Raw genomic sequence first — 23,262 nt, forward strand, 5'->3', positions numbered from 1 at the left:
GCATTAAGGTACCATGTTAAAATGTTTTGTCTCATTTTTTAAATTATTTGCTGTTTCTTTGTTGTCTGTTCTGTGTCTTTGTCTCTGCTGTACTGTCTTGTCTGTCTGTCTGTCTGTCTGTCTGTCTGCTGTCTGTCTGTTGTCTGTCTGTCCTGTCTGTCTGTCTGGTCTGTTCTGTCCTGTCCTTTCTGTATCTTTCTTTGAATTCCACAAGAGTGAATCCCACAGATTAACTTTTTGCGCTGCTCAATATATTATATTTTTGAAGCATTCATAGAATGAACAAAAAGTTAACGCTATTGAACAGAACCGGCTTACCCCTCTTGCACAACACCTCTACCACACCTCCTGCAAACGCACTAACTACCTGTCTGAACACAATGCCCCTAGCCCAAACCCTCTGCAACGCCGCCACTCTCTTGATACCCCACAGCAGTAGAGGTCACAGAACCGTGACTACTGCCAGTTGTTGAGGCGCTCTCTGACCCTGGACGGGTGGATAGGGGGGGTTATTTTCTTATACCACCAAGAATTAGGGACCAAATCTGAAGACTGTACTTTTCATGACCGACACACTATCCACAATTACTGTTTGGACTATAGCCACCATTGCCATGTCTATTGTTATGAAGGCTAGGTATTGAGGAGGTTGCGGAGTGCAGCCTTAGGAGCAATCTGCAGTGAGGGGCTCTCTTTGTGTTGGTAGCTGGACATGGACAGAAACAGCTCCAGGCTACAGGACCTGATGTGAGTGAGGGTGGGCCAATCTGACAGGCAACACTTTGAGCCTCTCTGTGAGGGAGGAAGGGGGACTGGGCCAGGGGGGTTCCGTCAGGCGATCTTCAAGTGGCGAAGCTTTTCAAAGCTTTGTTATCCACTTTGGGATGCCCCTTGTGACCCCTGTGTGGACGTGCTTATATCTTTGCAAGGAAATGGAGAGGGGCCTCGGGGTGGGATGTATTGTGGAGGGAGGGAAGCAGAGTTCAAACGCACATGAGCGCCATTCCCCAAGGAGCTGTAGAGGGTGAGGGCGAGGCACAAAGGTGAACCAGGGAAGATGTTGTTGGACGCATGAGAGGGCTGGAGGAACCAGGAAGATTTGATGTCCACAGACGACCTCCTTGTTTTGCAAGTCTGTAATACACTGTTTCCATTCACCCCTTTGCCTCTTTGTGCTATGTATCCTTGAGGTAAAGAAACCATTCTTGGAGCAGTAGTACTGCCGTAACGAAGATAATTTTATACCGATCAAGCTTTTTACCCCACAACAAACACTTCAAACCATTTCAATGAAAACTTCTTATTAAAAAAACACTATTTCTCACCAAAAGATCAGAAAATCCCTCTCTCTCTCTCTCTCTCTCTCTCTCTCTCTCATTGTTGAAATCCTATTGCATACTATAGAAGTTAATGAGATGGCCTGTGGATCATGTCTGTCTGTCTGTCTGCCTTCTGCTGACAATGTGATTGAGTCTCCCAGCCAGGGAGAAGCAGGTGCTACACATTATCCAATATGTGCCAATGCAAATAACTGTGTACAAATCCACAAATTCACCAAGCCCAATCCACTATGTTCAGTACAGAGATTTTGACAAATAAAGTTGGAATAATTGGTCAGTTTACAACATCTTTGGCAGGTGTGAGGAGTATTACAGCCAAGACTGATGGCTATAGATTCATAAATATCTTGGAAGATTAGGACTCAATCAAAATGTGCACAGTGCTGACTGTATCATTTAATATAGAGACAGTGGAAGTGTGGGTCTCACACTCCAGTCTGGTCCTGCACCCCAACACCACTGTTGTCACTCGTCTCGGCCTGCAGCGCTGCACGGGACCCCTCACTCGTCTCGGCCTGCAGCGCTGCACGGGACCCCTCACTCGTCTCGGACGAGTGACTGATCCGTTGTAGTCTCACGTGCCCGGTGCGGTCTCAGCAGTGTACACGAGATGTACTCAGATGGAGGATGGGACTCCATGATGATTCAAGGTCATTAATTGTGCTGCCTCCAAGACCAACATGTGGGTTGATAGTTTGTTTGTTGTCAGTGGGGGATGCGATGTCATCACAATATCATTAGATAGTTCAACGGTTTGTTTTGTTTTTGGTGGCTTCCTCATCCGTATACATGTATGATCAAAAATTGGCAATATGACAATATCTTTAGAAGCTGTATTTCAAGATTAAGCGAGAAATTATATACCTTCACTGCTTCGTAACAGGTGTTTGAATGAATTACACCACAGTGAAATAGTTGAGCATTCCCCCTCTTTCTAGCAGATCAAAATGAGACTAAATAAATACTATTGTATTGACAATAGAATACCATTGAACGACGAATCTCCAAACGTGTTTTGTGTAAATAAATGTTCTGAAGCTTTTTGGGATGCGGTATAGGTGTTTTATTAGCAACATTAGTTGTTCAATGTGATTATAATGCATGAGTATACACACACACACACACACACACACACACACACACACACACACACACACACACACACACACACACACACACACACACACACCACACACACACACACACACACACACACACACCACACACACCACACACACACACACACACACACACCACACACACACATGACGCACACATTCAGAATCGTATTCTCACATTTCTTTGAGTGTTAGATATTTCAACCAACCATTCACAGATCTAGTTTATACTTCTCCCTTTACAGCATTTCTTTATTTTCTCAAAAGCACTTATTATTTGGAGTGTTGTTAACATGAATGGGCAACGACAACAGTATAGAAACAGTGAAAAAGCTATTAACAGAATATTTTTTCTTTCTCTTTGTTATAATTTCTTTCTGTCTCTCTCCAAGTGCTCCTCAACATTCACCCGGGACACACAAACAAATGCAAATGACTGTGAAAACTTTCCATAATGTAACTTGGAGCCGTGTTTGAGAGATGGTCTGAATAGACTCTAGAAGAAACCCTAATTAATCTAAGTACAGACCGAATGGGCCCACTTGGAAGTTTTTCACTCCTTTATCCAAAGGACAAGAAAGAAAAGGGATCAAGACTTCTTTTCTATCCAGAGAGAGAAGAGGGCCAGATCCGCCTCCATCTCATTCAGACCTCAGTGTTAACATTACCGACCGCTATGTCAGCTCTGTCTACCCCGTGGGTGAGGAGAAAGAAAATTGATCAATTTCTTTTTTCTTTTTTATATTCAGCTTTTTCATGCTAAAAATGTAAGATAAGAGAGAAGGTGAAAAAAATATATAGCAAAATTGTACAATTATTTTGGGCCCATACGTTTTAAGTAGCAGTTGAGAAGTCTGGTTCTAGAGTTGTCAGGTGCTGGGGTGGCYAGGGGAGAACAATGGGTCTGTGAGAAGCAGAAGGCCTGAGATGAATGCTCTGGGTAAATCAGTAATGGACCTAAAGGGCATACGCCTGTGGGGAATTTGCTGGCTTATAAAAGAGCTTTAAGAGGCCTTCATTCATATGGGCCCAAAGAGATTTGAATTGCRCCCTTCACAATCACTTGAAAGGCCGAGCTCAGGGTGTTCCGAAACAAAGTGGAAATCAGGCCGCCCTTCAATGGCTCTAATAAGCTTTTAACTATTTTACATTATGGCGTTAGCCTTCTTTTCCTCTTCTTCCAGCAGCATTGTTTGGCCCCACCGTGCAGTAGACCCAACTTACATGTCTGATTTATACTTGTCTTCATGGTGAATTTAAACTTTTCAAAAAAACGAAAAGAGAGATAGCTCCAAGTGAATGGAGGATTCAGCTGTATTGTACGAGCTGGAAAACGGGCCTCTTTATTCAACCAGCAACAGGGAGCCAGCGACTGTAGAAAGTGACAAATGTTACAAAAAAATAGGAAACGTTTATTGTACTGCAATGCTGCTGAAATTATTTTTATGCAACATTGTACCTTTAAAAATTGTACTCTTCGAAGCGTACGAAAATAGGATATACTTTTTTTACTTCGTTTTTTAATTTACATTTTCTCTCAAATAATTCCAGACATGAGCTGTAGATGACCTCTCTTCTTCACTTAACTTGTTCTTTTACGGACAGGATATTGACAAACGCTACATCTAAAGACTAAATACATTTAAATGTCCCACTGATTATGGATGGATAGTCAACGTCATCGCACAACACAGGAGACATAAAAGTAGCATTCTAGAAGGGTCGCTATTGCAGTAGCTGTTGCCATGGTACTGTTTATTGCCCTGGAAATTGCCTCTTCTCTTCAAACTACAGAGGTCAGGGGTTCAACTCAGCCCCACTGAACGCAGCACCCTAAATATCCCTACGCTGTAGTGGTGTCCTAGTTCAGCTCAGCCCCACTGAACACAGCACCCTAAATATCCCTACGCTGTAGTGGTGTCCTAGTTCAGCTCAGCCCCACTGAACGCAGCACCCTAAATATCCCTACGCTNGCAGCACCCTAAATATCCCTACGCTGTAGTGGTGTCCTAGTTCAGCTCAGCCCCACTGAAAGCAGCACCCTAAATATCCCTACGCTGTAGTGGTGTCCTAGTTCAGCTCAGCCCCACTGAAAGCAGCACCCTAATATCCCAACGTTGGATCAGTGTCCTAGTTCAGCTCAGCCACACTGAACAAAGCACCCTAAATATTCCAAGGCTGGAGAGGTGTCCTAGTTCAGCTCAGCTCAGGAGGGTTGGCAGGAAAGAAATGTAAGGGGGAAGGAGAGGGGTGGGGACACACACAGCCAGAGTCCTCGCCCTCTGCTTYACACTTGTGAAACGTGGGGTTTCTGTGGGCTGTGTGGACATTTAGAATTTCATGGTAATTGTTGAAGACAAGGAGGGGGGCCTGCCTTCCTCAGCCCTGATTAAGTTCTCATAAAACCCTCACAGCCTGACCTCAGTAATGGCCCCAGCCCAGACAGTAAAACACACAATAGAAATAGATGGATCTTCCTAGGGCTTCAGGAACTATATACCGCCACCTCAGGTCACAGTCCACCTCAGGTCACAGTTCACCTCAGGTCACAGTTCACCTCAGACCACAGTTCACCTCAGACCACAGTCCACCTTAGGTCACTCGCCACCTCAGACCACCTCAGGTCACTGGCCACCTTAGGTCACTCGCCATCTCAGACCACAGTCCACCTCAGGCCACAGGCCACCTCAGGTCACTGGCCACCTCAGGCCACAGGCCACCTCAGGTCACTGGCCACCTCAGGCCACAGGTCACCTCAGGTTACTGGCCACCTCAGACCACAGTCCACCTCAGACCACAGTCCACCTCAGGCCACAGTCCACCTCAGACCACAGTCCACCTCAGGCCACAGGCCACCTCAGGCCACAGTCCACCTCAGGCCACAGNCCACAGTCCACCTCAGGCCACAGGCCACCTCAGGCCACAGTCCACCTCAGGCCACAGTCCACCTCAGACCACAGTCCACCTCAGGCCACAGGCCACCTCAGGTCACTGAAAACCTTAGGTCACTCGCCACCTCAGACCACAGTCCACCTCAGACCACAGTCCACCTCAGGTCACTGGCCACCTCAGGTCACAGGCCACCTCAGGTCGCGGTCCACATCAGGTCACTGGCCGCCACAGGCCACCTCAGGTCACAGGCCACCTCACGTCACTGGCCACCTCAGATCACAGTCCACCTCAGGCCACCTCAGGTCACTGGCCACCTTAGGTCACTCGCCACCTCAGACCACAGTCCACCTCAGGTCACAGGTCACCTCAAGTCGCGGTCCACATCAGGTCACGGTCCACCTCAGGCCAAAAGCCACCTCAGACCACTGGCCACCTCAGGTCACAGGCCACCTCWGGCCACAGGGCACCAGTGTTATTTTTCCCTCCTATTCTCACTTTGACTTGAAAGAAAGCCAATACATTTTGCATTTGTAAATACATTTCTACAAATGAATTGTATAGGTATGCATTATAAAATACAGCAAGTTCACTAGCAAAGAATGAGATTTGTATATTCAGAACACCTCTTTTCCCGGTGTATAATCAATTCTAGCATCCACAGTGGAATGAATAAATMATTAAACAAATATAGAGATTGAATCAGCGTAGTGCAACTAGAATGATCTTCTACAATCTGGCGCTTGAGGCGTGGGTACAGGTGCAAGTGCCGGCAGTAAAAGATGGGAGGAGAGGGGWAGAGGTTATCTTCTCGTGATTTGAGAAGAAACATCCCATCTGTTGATCCTGAGTACTGGGATGGAGATCTGGTTTCTCTGATGTTTATCTCTCTGGTCTCGGAGGACCTCCTCTCCTCTCAGAGTGGGGKAGGGCAGGGGGTTAGGTTAGACACACCTCTATTTTGGAGAGGAATAAAACTGAATATGTGCAGCTAGCTGGATGGCTAACCTCTTGATTGACACTTTCCTGTGGCTATGTTCTGCCTCTGTGGACACCTGGTCGCCCCCCGTTTGCCTGCAGAGAAAAGCAGTGTTTAAGGGAGGTGGAGGCAGGGTGGGGTGGGGTCGTTCGCTCTGCAGGCGTAGGTGACAGTGCGTATCCATTCAGGTAGGTGTACCTCCACCCCTCTATCGTCTTGCCACTCCTTCTCCTTCTCCTTCTCTCTGTCTCTCTATCTCCCTGTCTCTCTCTCTCTGTCTCTCTCTCTCTGCCTCTCTCTATCTCTCTCTCTCTCTCTCTCTCTCTCTCTCTCTCTCTCTCTCTCTCTCTGTCTCTCTCTCTCTCTCTCTCTCTCTCTCTCTCTCTCTCTCTCTCTCTCTCTCTCTCTCTCTCTCTCTCTCTCTCTCTCTCTCTCTCTCTCTCTCTCTCTCTCTCTCTCTCTCTCTCTCTCTCTCTCTCTCTCTCTCTCTCTCTCTCTCTCTCTGTCTCTCTCCAGCCACTCCAGACTAATTAGGCAGCACTTATCATGGTCAAGAGCACTTGTTACCTGGTCTGACACACACACTTACCTCCAATGCTACACACTTACCTTCAATGCTACACACTTACCTTCAATGCTAACCACTTACCTTCAATGCTACACACTTACCTTCAAGTGTGTGTGACATCCGTTCCCTAACAATTTCAATTCTGACCATGTATTATTCCTGAGCATAATAACAAATAAACAAGATCTTCATTGATTTGATTTCAACGACTTTGAAGCATATTTTGTAACAATTATATTACAGTACTACATTACATGACAGTACTACATTACATGACAGTACTACATTATATTACAGTACTCCATTATATTACACTACTACATTTCTGTGACTGAAAAGGCAATGGATTTTCTCAGCTATTTTAAATGAAAAGTAAAAAGACACACAGGTATGTGTGTATTCGTCTGTATGCGTACACGTGTGTGAGTGCTGTGATTGTGTGTTTAGTGGGAGGGGCATATGGCTGTGATTGTGTGTTTAGTGGGAGGGGCATATGGCTGTAGGTGTGTGTTTAGTGGGAGGGGCATATGGCTGTAGGTGTGTGTTTAGTGGGAGGGGCATATGGCTGTAGGTGTGTGTTTGGGAGCTTCTGTTACAAATGAAGACAAGATATGTTCCCATACTGAGAACAGTCAGTTGGAACAGCCAGGGCCTGGGGCTAGGACTCTCTCTGTCATTGTTTCCTCCCCGTTCTAAAGTGGACCGTCTCCCCCTAAATGAGGTTGGCCTGTCTCTACCTCGGGTTATGGGTGGCATATGCCTAATCTAGCATGGTGAACATCTGCACTCACAGTATGTCTTTCACTACAGCTGGATGTGATCCATCTCAAATGACCAGGACATCAGTGTAACTACAGGGACAAGGAATGAAGACGTTTATGGCATCCCACAAAAAGAGGAAATAGAGTAGCTGTCTTCTTGAAAATGATTTTCTGAAGAATAGAGTTATTTTATTAGACCATGCAGTTTCTGCATTATGAAGATACAACTGATCAATATTACACTTCACAAACCTGTCAAATAAAAGCCTATTGATGTCTAGTCAGTACGCTCAGTGATCCTGTCTGCTCATTTCACAAAACGGCCTTATGAAGAGTTCATGTTATAACCACTGTTATGACATTATAACATCCTTATGAATAGTTCATGTTATAACCACTCTATACATTATAACATCCTTATGAATGTTCATGTTATAACCACTGTATGACATTATAACATCTTTATGAATAATTCATGTTATAACCACTGTTATGACATTATAACATCCTTATGAAGAGTTAATGTTACTAACCACTGTAATGACATTATAACATCCTTATGAATAGTTCATGTTATAACCACTGTTATGACATATAAACATCCTTATGAATAGTTCATGTATAGCACTGTTATGACATTATACAATCCTTATGAAAGTTCATGTTATCACGTTATGACATTATAACATCTTTATGATAAGTTCATTTTATAACCACTTTATGACATTATAACATCTTATGAATAGTTAATGTTATAACCACTGTTATGACATTATAACATCCTTATGAATAGTTCATGTTATACCACTTTATGACAATTATAACATCCTTATGAAAGTTCATGTTATAGCCATGTTATGACATTATAACAATCTTTATGAATAGTTCATGTATAACCACTGTTATGACATTATAACATCCTTATGATAGTTCATGTTATACCACTGTATGACATTATAACATCCTTATGAATAGTTATTATAACCACTGTTATGACATTATAACATCCTATGAATAGTTAATGTTATAACCACTGTTATGACATTATAACATCCTTATGAATAGTTCATGTTATAACCACTGTTATGACATTATAACATCCTTATGAATAGTTCATGTTATACCACTGTTATGACATTATAACATCCTATGAATAGTTCATGTTATAACCACTGTATGACATATATAACATCCTTATGAATAGTTAATTTATAACCACTGTTATGACATTATAACATCCTTATGAATAGTTCATGTTATAACCACGTTATGACATTATAACATCCTATGAATAGTTAATGTTATAACCACTGTATGACATTATAACATCTTTATGAATAGTTCATGTTATAACCACTGTATTACATTAAACATCCTTATGAATAGTTCATTTATACCACTGTTATGACATTATAACATCTTATGAATAGTTCATGTTATAACCACTTGTATGACACATATAACATCCTTATGAAAGACGTTAATGTTACAACCACTGTTATGACATTATAACATCTTTATGAATAGTTCATGTTATAACCACTGTTATGACATTATAACATCCTTATGAAGAGTTAATGTTATAACCACTGTTATGACATTATAACTCGGTGTAACAGTGCCCTCCATCCACTTCACTCACTGCTTGTCTTTACCTCCATCTCAACTGGTATAAGACCGTCATTGACCTATATCCCCTGTCGTAAACAGTGAGAGGTCTGAGAACAGCTAGTCAGAGTGCTTGGAGGAACACAGTCAATACAGTAGGTCAGAGCAGAGCCTGTGGCATAATGCTTATGTGATAGAAAGGTAGCCATCTTACCTTTTCACTCAGAGGCCAGAGGGAACTAGCTTTAGGCTTCTGTTGACAAAGAACTGATACAGTGGGAAGACAAAAAGGTGTCACCCCTTCGTAAAACTGGCAGTAAAATGTCCACTGCAGAGCCTTTGGTTTCATCAGACAAAACACATAAGATGGGCTTTAAGTTGAGAACAATGTTAAGGAATTTACAATGAGATCAATACTATTCTGTRGAAGACCGGCACTTTTTTAATCAGACTAATGTCTTTATAAGACTGTTCCTAGGCCGTCATTGTAAATAATAATTTGTTCTTAACTGACTTGCCTAGTTAAATAAAGGTTCAATTTTAAAAAATGTAAAATGCTACTCTGTTGAATACTAGAGTACTTCTTGACTCCGTAATAAGAGCGTAGTATACTTTAATGTACGAGTACTAATACTGTTATTTATCATTTGATTGGGACATACTGTATGTATTAGTTCTTATCTTAACGACTCCATAATGATTGATTTATTTATACTGTCAACGTGTTGGCTAAGTATCGCATGCTGTCAAGACAACTAGGTGCTAAGAAGCAGTTTGTGATAGACCTTAGACCTGGTGACAACACCAATTAGACAGAAAATAAGCCTCTATTTTACCAACAAGTCATTAACCCTCCTAATCATCCAGCCAAGCTGCCAGCTAACCTCAGGTCTTCAGGAACCATCCTGGTGATGACAGACTGACAAGGTGTGAGGGGTTAGAGTCTGTCTGATGGGTCCTGATGGGTCCTTAGGGAAGGCTTGCAACCTGGGGATCATTCCCCTCCCTGACCTTGAGGTGGTGTGGGTTGAGACAGACAGGCGTATCTGCAGGAGTAGTAGAGGGCAGGTGGAGGGGGTTGTTGTTAGCAAGCTTTAGCTAATCCCTGTGTTTGGGATGAGACTACTGATAGACTTAAACTCACATGATCTTCAAAGAGAGGTGACAACCCAAAACAACCAATCAGTGGAGGAGGGTWGGGCATATTATCTGGATAGGTGTATCCAAAGGTATATTTACATTACACCTGATTAGAGTGAATTTATGTATTTGATCAGACCTTTTCAACTGCTTCTGTGTTCCCTGGATATATTGTATGCTAAAAAGATGTGAGTACTGGATTGGAGTCCTGAGTACACAATAATCACTTTTTATTCCTCTTAAATTGGATTTAATTGCATAATTGTGAATGTAAATATCATGCTTTCCTTCTCATCTGTTTATCATTACCTGGATGTTATTGTTCCCAGTTACATTATGACTCACTAGGTGTCCAGTTTAAATTTTCCAGTTGACGCTCATTCATCTCTCCCTGTCTGCCCCAAGTGAGCCCATTTCTCCACTCCTCCCTGGGGTGGCAGTCCTTAATGCTCTGAGCCAGAGGCCCTTTCCTGGGCGAACATGAGCCTTGAGGGTTGGCAACTTGCTGCTACTACCATCTTGACACAATCAATATGTAATGGCTGTTGTTAAATGATGTATGGAATAGAGGTACCACTAAGTAGACCTAAAACCATCTAGAATGTTAAGATGTGTGATGGCTGAAGCTCTAAAATGTTAAGATGTGTGATGGCTGAAGATCTAGAATGTTAAGATGTGTGGTGGCTGAAGATCTAGAATGTTAAGATGTGTGGTGGCTGAAACTCTAGAATGTTAAGATGTGTGATGGCTGAAACTCTAGAATGTTAAGATGTGTGTGGCGACTGAATGTTAGAAGATCTAAGAATGTTAAAGATGTGTGGGATGCTGAAGCTCTAGAATGTTTAAGATGTGTGGGGGCTGAAGATCTAGAATGTTAGATGTGTTGGCTGAAGCTCTAGAATGTTAGATGTTTGATGGCTGAAACTCTAGAATGTTAAGATGTGTGATGGCTGAAGATCTAGAATGTTAAGATGTGTGATGGCTGAAGCTACTAGAATGTTAAGATGTGTGGTGGCTGAAGATCTATAATGTTAAGATTGTGTGAGGCTTGAAGCGTCTAGAATGTTAAGATGTGTGATGGCTGAAGCTCTAGAATGTTAAGATGTGTGATGGCTGAAGATTAGATGTTAAGATGTGTGATGCTGAAGATCTAGAAAGTGAAGATGTTATGAGGAGCTTGTAGACTAGAGAGTTCTGTCTCGTTGGGAGGTTAGGTTATAGGTCTGGTTAGGGGTCTTCCCTGCCTGACCCTGGTGAAATGTGGCCTTTTGTGCATCTGAAAGAAGAATCGTGCTGGCGTTCATGCAGCCAGCCAGCCAGCAGCCAGCCAGACCAAACAGCAGGAGGGAGGGAGGGAGGGAGGGAGGGAGGGAGGGAGGAGGGAGGGAGGGAGGGAGGGAGGGAGGGAGGGAATATGAAGAAGAATAATGTTCAAAGGTGGCCATTTTCTACTCAATCTATCTGGGATGAGCTGAAACCCATAATTCAGACATGAATCCCCCTTCTCTATCTTTCACATTATGTAACACCATATTCAGGTAAACAACTAATATTGTATAAGGAGTAATAGTAATACCAATGCATACTAAGTTGTTTTTTGGTTTGATAATGATAATTACAATAGCCTAACAATCCAATTCAAATGTCTTTTGAACTGCATGGGGCTGACTGGTGGCAATTAGCTGGCAGGTGCACGAGTTCTGCATCGGTTAATCCCGGTCGTCCTATTGCTTATGGCCTCGTGCATATGAACAAAGCGCTATATTCATATAGAGTGTACACAATAACACGTCACCACTGATGCAACGTATGAACCCATTATTATAGAACACAACCGAGAAACAGGTGGCATTGCATTACATWCAGTAGTCCAACTAACTAGACACGAATCTACAGAAAATACCTTGGCCACTTGATGTTTATTTTTTTGTTTTAATGTTTTTAAACGGTTGTTTTTTTTTTAAACATTTATTAAAACGGTTGAATTGGATTCAAGTTAGTGGTAGAAATGTAACGCCTACTTTGGACTAGTTGGACTACTTCAAAACAACTTAGTCCTGGTGAAAGAAGTAAATTCGATAACTACTCCATAAGAAGACCTGAATAGTCAGATGATTGTATTTGGTCCTTGGCAGGTTTCTTTTTATTTTTCCATGTTATTTTTTCCTTCATGTAAATTGGCATGTGCTTGTCCCCCTGGGGATCGCAGCCCTCCTATTCTCCTCGTCTATCCCCGACACGTGCAGATACAAGAGCCTTGGCAGGACCTCACGCCGCCGAACCCCTAACTGGAGAATTTAACCTGAATCCCTTTAGAAATAAAATGATCCCTTAGCGGGATGGATGATCACAACAACAACAAAAAAACTCTAAGGAAAATCTCTTTAAATGCATATCTGGGTTGAGAGAAAACAATTCTATAGATACTTTCAAAAGAAAATGTTATAAACTGGTCTCACTCATACAAAGGCCTCAATACATTTCCCAAACGAGATTAAATGTAATTTATCAGTGTATATAATGTAACAAGTTGAATATTTATTTTAATCTGCTTTAAAAATCTGATATATATATATATCAGATTTTTTTGGCCACATTAACAATCTCAGAATTTCCTATTTTGTCTGTTGAAAGTCCCCAAAGATGATGCATTCAACAGTGCTGATGGTAATGGAGGATGAGCTGCAATAAAACCACAGCTGATGGATCCACCTGCTGTGCTCTCTCTCTCTCTCTCTCTCTCTCTCTAAAACCGTTATCGTATTAATCACACCCTTTTGTTTCACGAACAGGCCACGCGAGGACACTAACTGCCCCTGTTATTATTTGTATTATTAAGACAATGATTGTTGTGCTCGTGGGGCCTTGTGACGCGTTTTATCAGTGTGATTATCAGCACGCGTTGAGTGTTCTACTCTCTCAGCAACTAAAACATTCGAAGAGTCCAAACACCGAGAAATATCTTCTTTTTTTTAAAGTTATATTTTTATTTGTAGAAAAATGGTTCACACACTTTTCATGTAAATAGAATAGAAATCTATTTATATACAAAATACATTATGACAGGCGAAACTTGAATAAATAAATGCTTTAAAAACGTCGTAGAAGGGTACTCTCTAGACCCTTCGTGGGCTTGAGTCTTTCTATTGAACAGGATTGCAGTTTTCAGGGGGTCAATCTCCATAATGTATGAGGCCAGCTCCTTGTCTTCTGACGGCCTTTCGCTCTATTGTCAGAGCGGTGAAACTGAATTTCCACGCTCGTTTTTCTGCATTATCGCTCTACTAATTGTAAAATTGACTTTTCACCTCAGTCTACAAAAGCAAATCTGTCTTCTTCTTTTTAGTGATAATACTCGTCTAATAGAGGTTAAGGTCAAGATCTGTGAAGTGGACTTCTAATAGGAATCGTATGCGCTGGAGAAAAAAAAAAGTGCAAATGTTTTTTGAGGAATATTAAACGTCTAACAAAACAARCATACTCAACTTAGAAAAGTCGACTAAATTAAATTAATGTTCACCCCGAATGTAAATTAGATCATGTAAAAATAGGAAAACAAAATAAACTGTATAAAACACACCCACAGAGACATGGGTTAAGGCAAACAGTGATATCATTCAGTTTTTTCCCTTTCAACAGACTAACTGAAGAATGCATTCAGTCATTATTCTGCTATCACTCTATTGTAACAATCTCGCAGTCTACAAAAGTTTGTGGTAAGGCTTTAGTTCAGTTAGTAGGACATGCCTGGTACAAAGTTGTGGTAGCTGTACTGTAGAACATCAGTCTGGAAACACCCATAGTCATCATGGACGGCTGGGCTGCTGGGGCTTGAAGTGCAATAAGACGGAGAGGAGGAAGAGGAGGACGCGCTGGAGCTCCAGGAGCAAGCATCGCTGSCCGGACTCYYGGRGTCKATCACGCYCYGGRTGGGAAGCAAGAGAGYCGCATCAGCCCGTGARTTGTTCTGYCGRTGTTCAATYTCSGCGATGCGTATGGTCTCGGAGAGCGCCCAGATGTAGTTGTGAGCGAAGCGCAGAGTCTCGATCTTGGTGAGTTTGCTGTCATCGGGGAACGCCGGTAGAACGGTCCGGAGGGTCTCCAAAGCGTCATTCAGGCTGTGCATTCTGTTTCTCTCGCGGTCGTTTGCCTTTACGCGCCGGTTCTTCTTGACCACGTGTACGGTGGCTTCATTCCTCGCTCTGCCTCTGCGTCTCTTCTTCTGTCCCAMATCSGTAGCGCACGYMCCCTGGCTGTCYCTYGCKGGGGAGGRGGGCTTGCCGATGGAGGATGACGGGGAGGAAGCGTGCATGCTGCTGCACGAGTCTTCGTCATCGTGCGTAAAGTAGTCGCAGCTCGAACTGTCCATGTCAGAGTAAACGGTCTCCATTGCGGTGCACATGATGTTTTTCCTGCAGAAATAAGAGGAGAGGGAATGGGTTAAACACTGTAAATGCAAGAGCGCATTGTAAAGTTTGGAAAGCAGGCCTAGTCAAGGCAATGGCGAAGGACTCTGGGAGCAGAACGAAACCCACCTTAGTAATCTGGTTGGAGAAGGTACAGTARCAGTTGTCTTGCAAGGAGCCAAAGTCCGAAAAMMAGTTMGWATGAWGAGTACAAGGCACGCGTCTTMCTCTTGCMCTTGAATCAGCTCGTGTGAGCGAATGAGCCTGGCACACGACTGGCCTCAGATACCTTATATACCCTGGTCAGACAATGGTCGTACCCCTCTCGCGCTGGCATTTGTGTGAAGGATGGATGAATGGGGTGCATCAGGTCTGCCCCGTGCCGCACTGCCATCTCATTAGCATAATGTATGCCTGTTGTTTGTTCGAGCTCCGAAGCGTGCCTGTAATCACGACCGTCCAATGAGAGCAGGGGACCGCTGCCCAGCCACGCGAGCACTACTGTTGCTATCCATCCCTGGACCAAAGACCAAGCCCACTTTAAGTTAAACCTTTAAAGTTAAATGAAAGAAGAAAAGGAGCAAATGACAGAACGCTTAGCCCCGGAGGCAAGGTCACGCTCCAAAAATAAATTAGCCTATCTTCTGTCCAAGATTCGGTCTATAAACCTATAAACCTGCATGAGTATCAGCTAAAATCGAACATATAAAAGCAAAAGGCATATCCACTACCATATTTGTCAAAAATTGACAATTTCTTATACATCGAAACGAAATGGAAAATTAGATTTAGTAAATGTTGGAAAATGAGACTGTTTTCCAAGTTATCGAACAAAACACAAAAGTTGCTGTAGAAAAATTAGATAGACAAGGATACCAAACATTTAGACAGTGTATTCAAAAAAAATGTTTTTTTAAAACGCTGATGAAAGATTTTGAGGAAATTCACCACCCCAACACATTTGAACTATTGTGCGTATTTGCGCACAATGTTGCACGCATGCATAAACATTCGCATTTTAGAGCTATAGCCTATCTAGCAGGACAGGTTACTTCATCTTCACAACTTTCTCCACAAATCCACAGTCAAACCTGGCTAATTAACATTCAAAACATGAAGGGCACAGCAGTAAAAATGTCTAGCGCATGCAAAGGGCAATTTTTTAAAGGGTTTTTAAAGACATCTTTATGAGACAGGCATACCAATATCCATTAATTATTCTATTTATTCCATGTCCAGGATCTCGCCTCTCCTTTGAAAAAGTGGATGGGGGCACTATTTAGAAATAGTTTGGCCAGGGACCTGCAGTGCCTTTCTGCTGGCGGTATAATGAGGGTAGAGGGACAGTCATTTATAAATAATTACACAATGTTTAGAGTCTTCGGCCATGTATAATATATCAAAGCGATTATAAGGTGAATTGTTCCATTGTACGCGTCTCCCCTCACTTCTTTTCACTCCTTCTACGCGTTGTCCCTCGTCCAAATTCGGGCTCCTCTGGGCTTTTGTCACCCGTTTTTTCAGCCTGAGCCACTCTATTGGCGTTATTCTTATTCAAATAGTCTCAGCAGGAGCAAAAAAAAAAACCCGGCTCTGAGGCATGCGCCTAGGTTCTATATCACAAATCATTTCTGTGTATTTACCTGCACATCTGCTTCATATCTGTTGAACTAAATTCGTGCATGTTAACGTCATATATTTGACTTATTTCAATAGGCCTGACTATATGATAATTGTTTCGATTAGTAGAAGGCTGAAGTTGTGACACACTGACTATTGATGATGTTGCCACACGCCGGAGGTTGGTTTATGAGGAAAATAAAATGCTAAACCCCTTACAGACCAATCCTGTGCTCGGAAGTGCCAACCTACTGGGCTTGGGATCGATGTTATTATTACAACACCAAACTGTCAGTAATAACATCAAAGAGGAGGAACAGCTTGAAGGAGTATTCTGGTTTTAGTTAGGACATTAGTAGGTGGGCATAGGTTATTGCTCTTATAAAGTGATAAAAGATAACATTTTTACAATATAACTTAGTTGGTTTGCACTAGAAGTGCGAGCCTGCATGGAGACCAGGTTTGTATTGCGGTTAGGACAAATCGGCTGGGGGTGTAGAGAAAGCAGAGTTTTCTGCCCACACTTGAGAGGGGTTGCCTGGGTGATGCTGTGACAGGATTAGGCACATGTGCACGAGATGTGATTACATTTCAATAGCAGAAACACGTGAGAAAATAAAACAACCGAATTACCCAAAGTAGGGTCTCAAGACGAAACAAATGAGAACGAAAAAGTTATTCAATTGAGAAAATAAAATAAATTCAATTGTATTATTAGACCACCGCTGTGATCAATTTGTTGTATTATTCAATTTGATTTGAAATATTATAGCATTAATTATGTTGAATCAAAGTGGATTTATTTAAAGAGTAGGCTGTAATATCACATTTGCACGGCAGGTGCTAAACTCGTGGTTAGGAATAAATAAATGACTTGTGCAAGGTGTTATGCTAGTGAGGTCATAATAGCTCTATTGACACTAGAGCAAAGGAAGTGTGGGGGATAGACTCTCTCCATTCTCTAGCGGCATATTCCTCCATTTATTTCATATCTATTTATACAACCTGAATTAAAATTCAATTTAGTATTTTTGCAAAAGCATTAATCCCCGGGTATTAACGCGATTACTGTCTGCAAAAGATCTTTGAGTCAGAAAGTCTGAACGGAGTTTTCAGATGTTAATCCGCTGTTTAATCCCTTCCCTTGGCGTTCAGGCAGCAGCCCAGGCCAGCAGAGTTTTTTTTCTCCTTGTTAAAAACTCACGCAGGGCAGAATAGGGCCATTACTTTTTTCAATGGTAATTCATTCCTTACTCCAGTGCTTCAATTGTACCCAGATAGTACTCTCCACATCTCAAAGATCCCCTTCATCTTTTTAAAGGCATTAGCCAGAATAAGAGAAAAATAAAATAAAGGTCCCTTTGCTTTTACAACCGTGATGGAAACAAACCTATTTGTTGTAACTACGGATTCACGGTTTCTTGGACAGTTCGGTTCCATTTTATACCCACTGTGTTCATTTCTAAAGAAACTAAATACGTTTAATATTCTCCTGGGGAAAACCACAGCTTCCATACCCTTCCAAAAGCCAGGCAGGATAATGCCCCTAACCTTAAAATGAATGACATCTTCCATGCAACATGTCTGGAGAAGAATTATGTTATAGAATAAACTCTAGATCATGTTTTTAGTTTTTTCTTTCAGGTCAAGTGTTGATTGGTGCACATCACAAATGAACGCATCATTAGTTGACTTTGATTGGCCAATTAGTCAGATGGACTTATTTTATGATACAACAAGGTAGTGTGTCCTTCATCACCACTCTGCTATAAATACATAGGTGTTTCATTCCGTTGTAGGTGATTCTCCTTCACCCACATAATCAAACGCACAATAAGTAGATGTTTTATTCTGTTGTAGGTGATGCTACTTCGCCAACACAATCATTCAAACGTTACGTTTAATAGTTATTTTTTTGTGTACATTTTCCATAATTAGAGTGAAAAACATTTTATGCAAATTAAATCGTTTTTTCAATAAATATTTATTTTGTATTAGCCTATATGAGAGCATATATAGCTCCCTCCAAAGCAAGTATGCTGAACACGTAAACGGGGCATGCTGTCTGTGGATGGATGCTATTGTTTGCCTATGGGTAACCTATGTATATGCACCCACCTTCCTCTATTTAACCATAAACCTGCTTGTTTGTGTTTTGCGAGAGTGTCAGTCCATCCCTCAATTATGCTTCTATCTGTGATACCTGTCTTTTTTTGATTGGGTAACATCTTAGCTAAATTAGATTTCTAAACAGGTGTTATTATTATAATGTAATGGAATCTCATTTAGGGCAGTCTGAATGCTAATGACGTGGCCTCACTGTGAAGCGGTTTCTAAACTGCAGCAGTTCGTGAACCTGCTGCTATCAATCACATGTTCTGGTCTAAATACAAATCCTATTCACTTGTCTTCATGTATTTACACAAGTGCATAATTTACCTCTAGTTTACCCTGCATTAGGGCCCACAATGAGCATGGTGTCTCTAAACGCCTTCTAATTCTAAAGATCCATGGCAACGATTGAGCAGATTGAGGAAACGGTTTGCTGCAGGTTTAAACAGCGTTAAAAGAAGAACAAATATACAGCAATACTTTACTGTGATGTAGAACCTGACCTCATCAGCAGAGTAAACACCACCGTATGGCCATAGGCCCCTGGAAGGGATGTGGTCCCTAGAGCTGTTGGCAACACCACGTCTATGTGCTGCACACCCAGGAGACGGCTTTCTATTATATAACAGCAGTTTATTTTGCTAGGATTCTGAATTGAATGGTGTGTTATCACCTTTTACATATGATTCATACTATTGTTCATATGATTCATATGATTCTTCTGAATAACAATACTGATCGTGGTTATAACATAGTAATAACAGTATACTAATAAATTTTTGGAGTTTCAACCATATTTTCCATTCAACCGTTTCCTGTATGTTGACTGTTGACTATATCCCAATAAAAGTTTCAATACAACACCTCTTGGTGCTAGCCTTTCTGGCACCCTGAACTGGACTTCTCTAGTTCCCTGAACTGGACTTCTCTGGTAAGGTTCTGTTGCAGAGATGGCATCACTTGTGGCGTCTCGACTGAGCCATATGGTTTGGAGTGCAATAACTTGAAGCCGGTGCCAACAATGGAGTAATTGAGAAGGGGAAAGGGTCTGAGCTTGACTCGACAAAGCTGCAAAAACTCCCTCTTTCACTCTAATGAAGCTGTTGTCTGCTGAGTCTGTGTGAGGCTGGGGGGTGCAGGGGGACGTGATTTGTCATACAATCTGAAACTTTAGGAGGGCCGGAGAAAGCCCTCCTCTCCATATGTCTGCTTATTTTGCATCTGAAAGCTACTGGTTAAGAGAGAGGGGGAGAAGGGGAGAGAGAAGGGGAGCGAAGAGGAGGGAAGAGGAGAGGAGAGGAGAGAAAGAAGGGGAGCGGCGGACTTACTATTAGGCAGGAGAGGCAACTGCCTCAGGCCTCACATCATCAAGCCCCCTGTCCCCCACCCGCTCCACTCGAGGCCCCCCCCCCATGTTCCACTTCAGGCAGCAATGAGGTGCTTTTAGCGTGGGCAAAGAAAATAAAATTAAAGAGGATTTTATTTTAACAGAAAAATTACTTAAATTAAAGCATTTCTTTAGACAGGTGCTGCTGATAATGCTGCCATCACCATGAAGGCAGAGGACATGTCTGTCCTGATGCTTTCTGTCCAAAAAGAGTATGGCATGTCATCAGATACATAGGCTACAAATAATAGTAAGACAGACGGGCACCGTTTCACTCTCTCGGATGCTTTCTCTGGTGAGATACATTTGCAGGTGGCTGAAACGAAGGAAAGTTGGCGGGTTACACAGTGCCCTGTTCAGATGACAGAATTACTTTGGGTGAACGTGCAACGATAACCTACTTTTTGAACTGTTTTGTCTTGACAATCAGATGAAAACATGACTGGTTGTGTTCATGGCACATTAAAAAGGGCATACATTTTTACAGTTAAATTACGTGTCATTAATATAAAACCGATAACAAAATGTTGTGCACACACACACACATAGGAGGGGGGAGGGGGGACTCAGACTGGCCTCTGTCTGGGGCCTCCAAATCACTAAGTCCACCCCTGGAGAAGGGGAGAGTGGCAGATAGATGGGGAAAGTGGTAGAAGCTTTGACATCAGGGAGGGATAGTCTTTTTGACTGCATCTATTCCAACTGGAACAAACCGGTGTCAGAGATGGAAGCTGGAACAAACCGGTGTCAGAGATGGAAGTTGGAATTAAAGATTTTAAAACAGTAGAAAATTACCGTTTGGCAAACAAGTAATAAAGTGTAACGTTCATTAGTTATTTTTTAAAACCACAATTATTGACCGTGAGGAGGAGGAGAACTGATGAGGAAAGCCTTCTGCACTACCTGGTTATTTGTTGAACATTTTTCTAGATATAGATCTGTCTCAGGTTTAAAAAGGCTTCTCAGGTCAGAGTAGAAACAAACTGACAATGTACAGATGACAAAAGGCACTTGTTAAACTCATCTCCTATTCCTGGCTTCCTTTGTCATTTGTTTCTCTTTAATCTAGACCCCATGCTAGATTAAAACAATSCACTAAAAACAAAGTCTGACTTTAAAAAAAGGAATCTGATTGGACAAAGAAGATATACAGAGAATGGTGATTCTTTAGCATGAGGTGTCACCATCAAGGCAGTGAGAAGACAGAAGACCACCAGGTAATGAAAGAACCATGACAAAACATTTCAACATCACTTACTCAGACACTAGCACTGTGCTACTTCACACTCTACTTGCATATACAAATAATGTAACATTTTTAAAAAGGCACTCGTACATCGGAGCTATATTTTTTGCAGGTGCATGTTAACAGTTGAATAAGATGGAACCCGCACACTGCTCTTGGTGGTTAAGCTTATTAAAGAGCAGTGACACTATCGGCCTCGAGGGCTTTCGTCAGAGCTTTGACGAAGGCCCCGAGGCCGATACATGAAGCTCAATTCAAATTAAACTTTATTTGTCACATGTGCCGAATACAAGTGTAGACCTTACCGCAAAATGCTTACTTACAAGCCCTTAACCAACAGTGCAGTTCAAGAAGAGTCAAGAAAATAATTACCAAATAAACTAAAGTAAAAAATAAAAAGTAACAATAAAGAGGCTATGTACCCGTCCCAAGGTAGTGTTCGGGGGCACCGGTTAGTTGAGGTAATTTGTACATGTAGGTGTACATGACTATGCATAGATGATAAACAGAGAGTAGCAGCAGTGTACAAAAGGAGGGGTGGTGGCGGCGGGGGTCATCAATGTAAATTGTCCAGTGGCAATTTTATTAATTGTTTAGCGTTCTTATGCCTTGGGGGTAGAAGCTGTTGAGGCGCCTTTTGGTCCCAGACTTGGCGTTCCGGTACAGCTTGCCGTGCGGTAGCAGAGAAAACAGTCTATGACTTGGGTGACAGGAGACTTATGGGCTTTACTCTGACACCTCCGATTATATAGGTCCTGGATGGCAGGAAGCTTGGCCCCAGTGATGTACTGGGTCGTACGCACTACCTTCTGTAGCGCCTTACGGTCAGATGCCATACCAGTTGGTGATGCAACTGGTCAGGATGCTCTCGGTGGTGCAGCTGTAGAATCTTTTGAGGATCTGAAGACCCATGCCAAAGCTTTTCAGTCTCCTGAGAGGGAAAAGGTTTTGTCGTGCCCTCTTCACAACTGTCTTGGTATGTTTGGACCATGATATATTAAAAAGAGCAGTGTGCGGGTTTCTGATTTTTTTCTCATCAATTACATAATGTAAAATGAGAATCTAATTCTCAATCCTTAAACAGTTGAAAATTAAGAAATTGGATGCATCATAAAACCAAAAATATCACATTTAATATAGTCCTTCATGTAGCAACAATGTGAAATAGTGCATATTGAAATGGTATAAGCATACAAGATAATGTACACTATTTACAGTAAGTTGTGAATAATGACTAATGGACGACAATGCAGGCAAATGCATTATAACACACTATAGACACTTGGCAAAGGCAGTCAAATTGGAATATATTATTGTCTATTTAGACTGATGAAAAAGGAGGATATCTTGAACATGGCATATTCATGAAAAAGCATTAGACTTGGAAGTGTAAACATGAATTCAGAATATTCAGATGTAGTGCCACTAACAATCGTTATATTTGGCTGTATTCACATCATACAGTGGTTGTGCATGGCGAATAAAACGAGGGATCCATTTGTTCTATAAAGGATAGTGAGTACATACTGCCACCTTCTGGCCAGATAGTGTTGCAAAACACTGGATTATCTGTGGCTGTCTAGGAGAGTGCATACTGCCACCTACTGGCCAGGTAGTGTAGCTTCTAGAAGCAAAGCTCTCCTTTTCTTACTTTCACAGCTTTTACCCCCCAAAAAGTTGATAAAATATTATTTAAAAATAAATTATTACATACAGAGACTGTAACACATTTATATTTAAAATCCAGTCGTTTAATACTAACAAAAATAATGGTTTAATGCCTAATGCATCACCACCAGACATGCCAGATGAGAGAAGCATCCATTTCTCCTCTCCCTCAGTCGTTTAGTAAACGAGACAAAAACAAGTACAAAAAGGTATCCCATAGTTCATAGCTAAAGCAATTAGCAAGGTTGTTATAATCCAAAAAGCATCTTTCAATATAAAAACAGATCTGTACATACCAGAACAGTTAGTAGTTTGTAGGATAAAACATAAGTAAATGCTTATTCATATCTGATCATGTATTTTTGACACACCACCCAAACAAATGGGTTGTGTGTGTACTCCCATGTTATTACAGGTAGG

The 23,262-nt window shown here is 41.9% G+C and overlaps 1 protein-coding gene across 1 annotated transcript; it reads right to left on the bottom strand.

Moving 5' to 3' along the window:
• Positions 1-13,370: 13,370 nt before the first annotated feature.
• On the bottom strand, positions 13,371-15,126 carry LOC111965583 (neurogenin-1-like). The gene is made up of 2 exons (XM_023989735.2): positions 14,939-15,126; positions 13,371-14,815 (listed from the first exon to the last, which is right to left on the bottom strand). Exon 2 carries the CDS (start codon positions 14,803-14,805, stop codon positions 14,137-14,139), a length of 669 nt encoding a protein of 222 aa, XP_023845503.1. The 5' UTR covers positions 14,806-14,815; positions 14,939-15,126; the 3' UTR covers positions 13,371-14,136.
• Positions 15,127-23,262: the final 8,136 nt, after the last annotated feature.

Source organism: Salvelinus sp. IW2-2015, linkage group LG6.2 (genome assembly GCF_002910315.2).
Source record: "Salvelinus sp. IW2-2015 linkage group LG6.2, ASM291031v2, whole genome shotgun sequence".
Lineage (NCBI taxonomy): Eukaryota > Metazoa > Chordata > Actinopteri > Salmoniformes > Salmonidae > Salvelinus > Salvelinus sp. IW2-2015.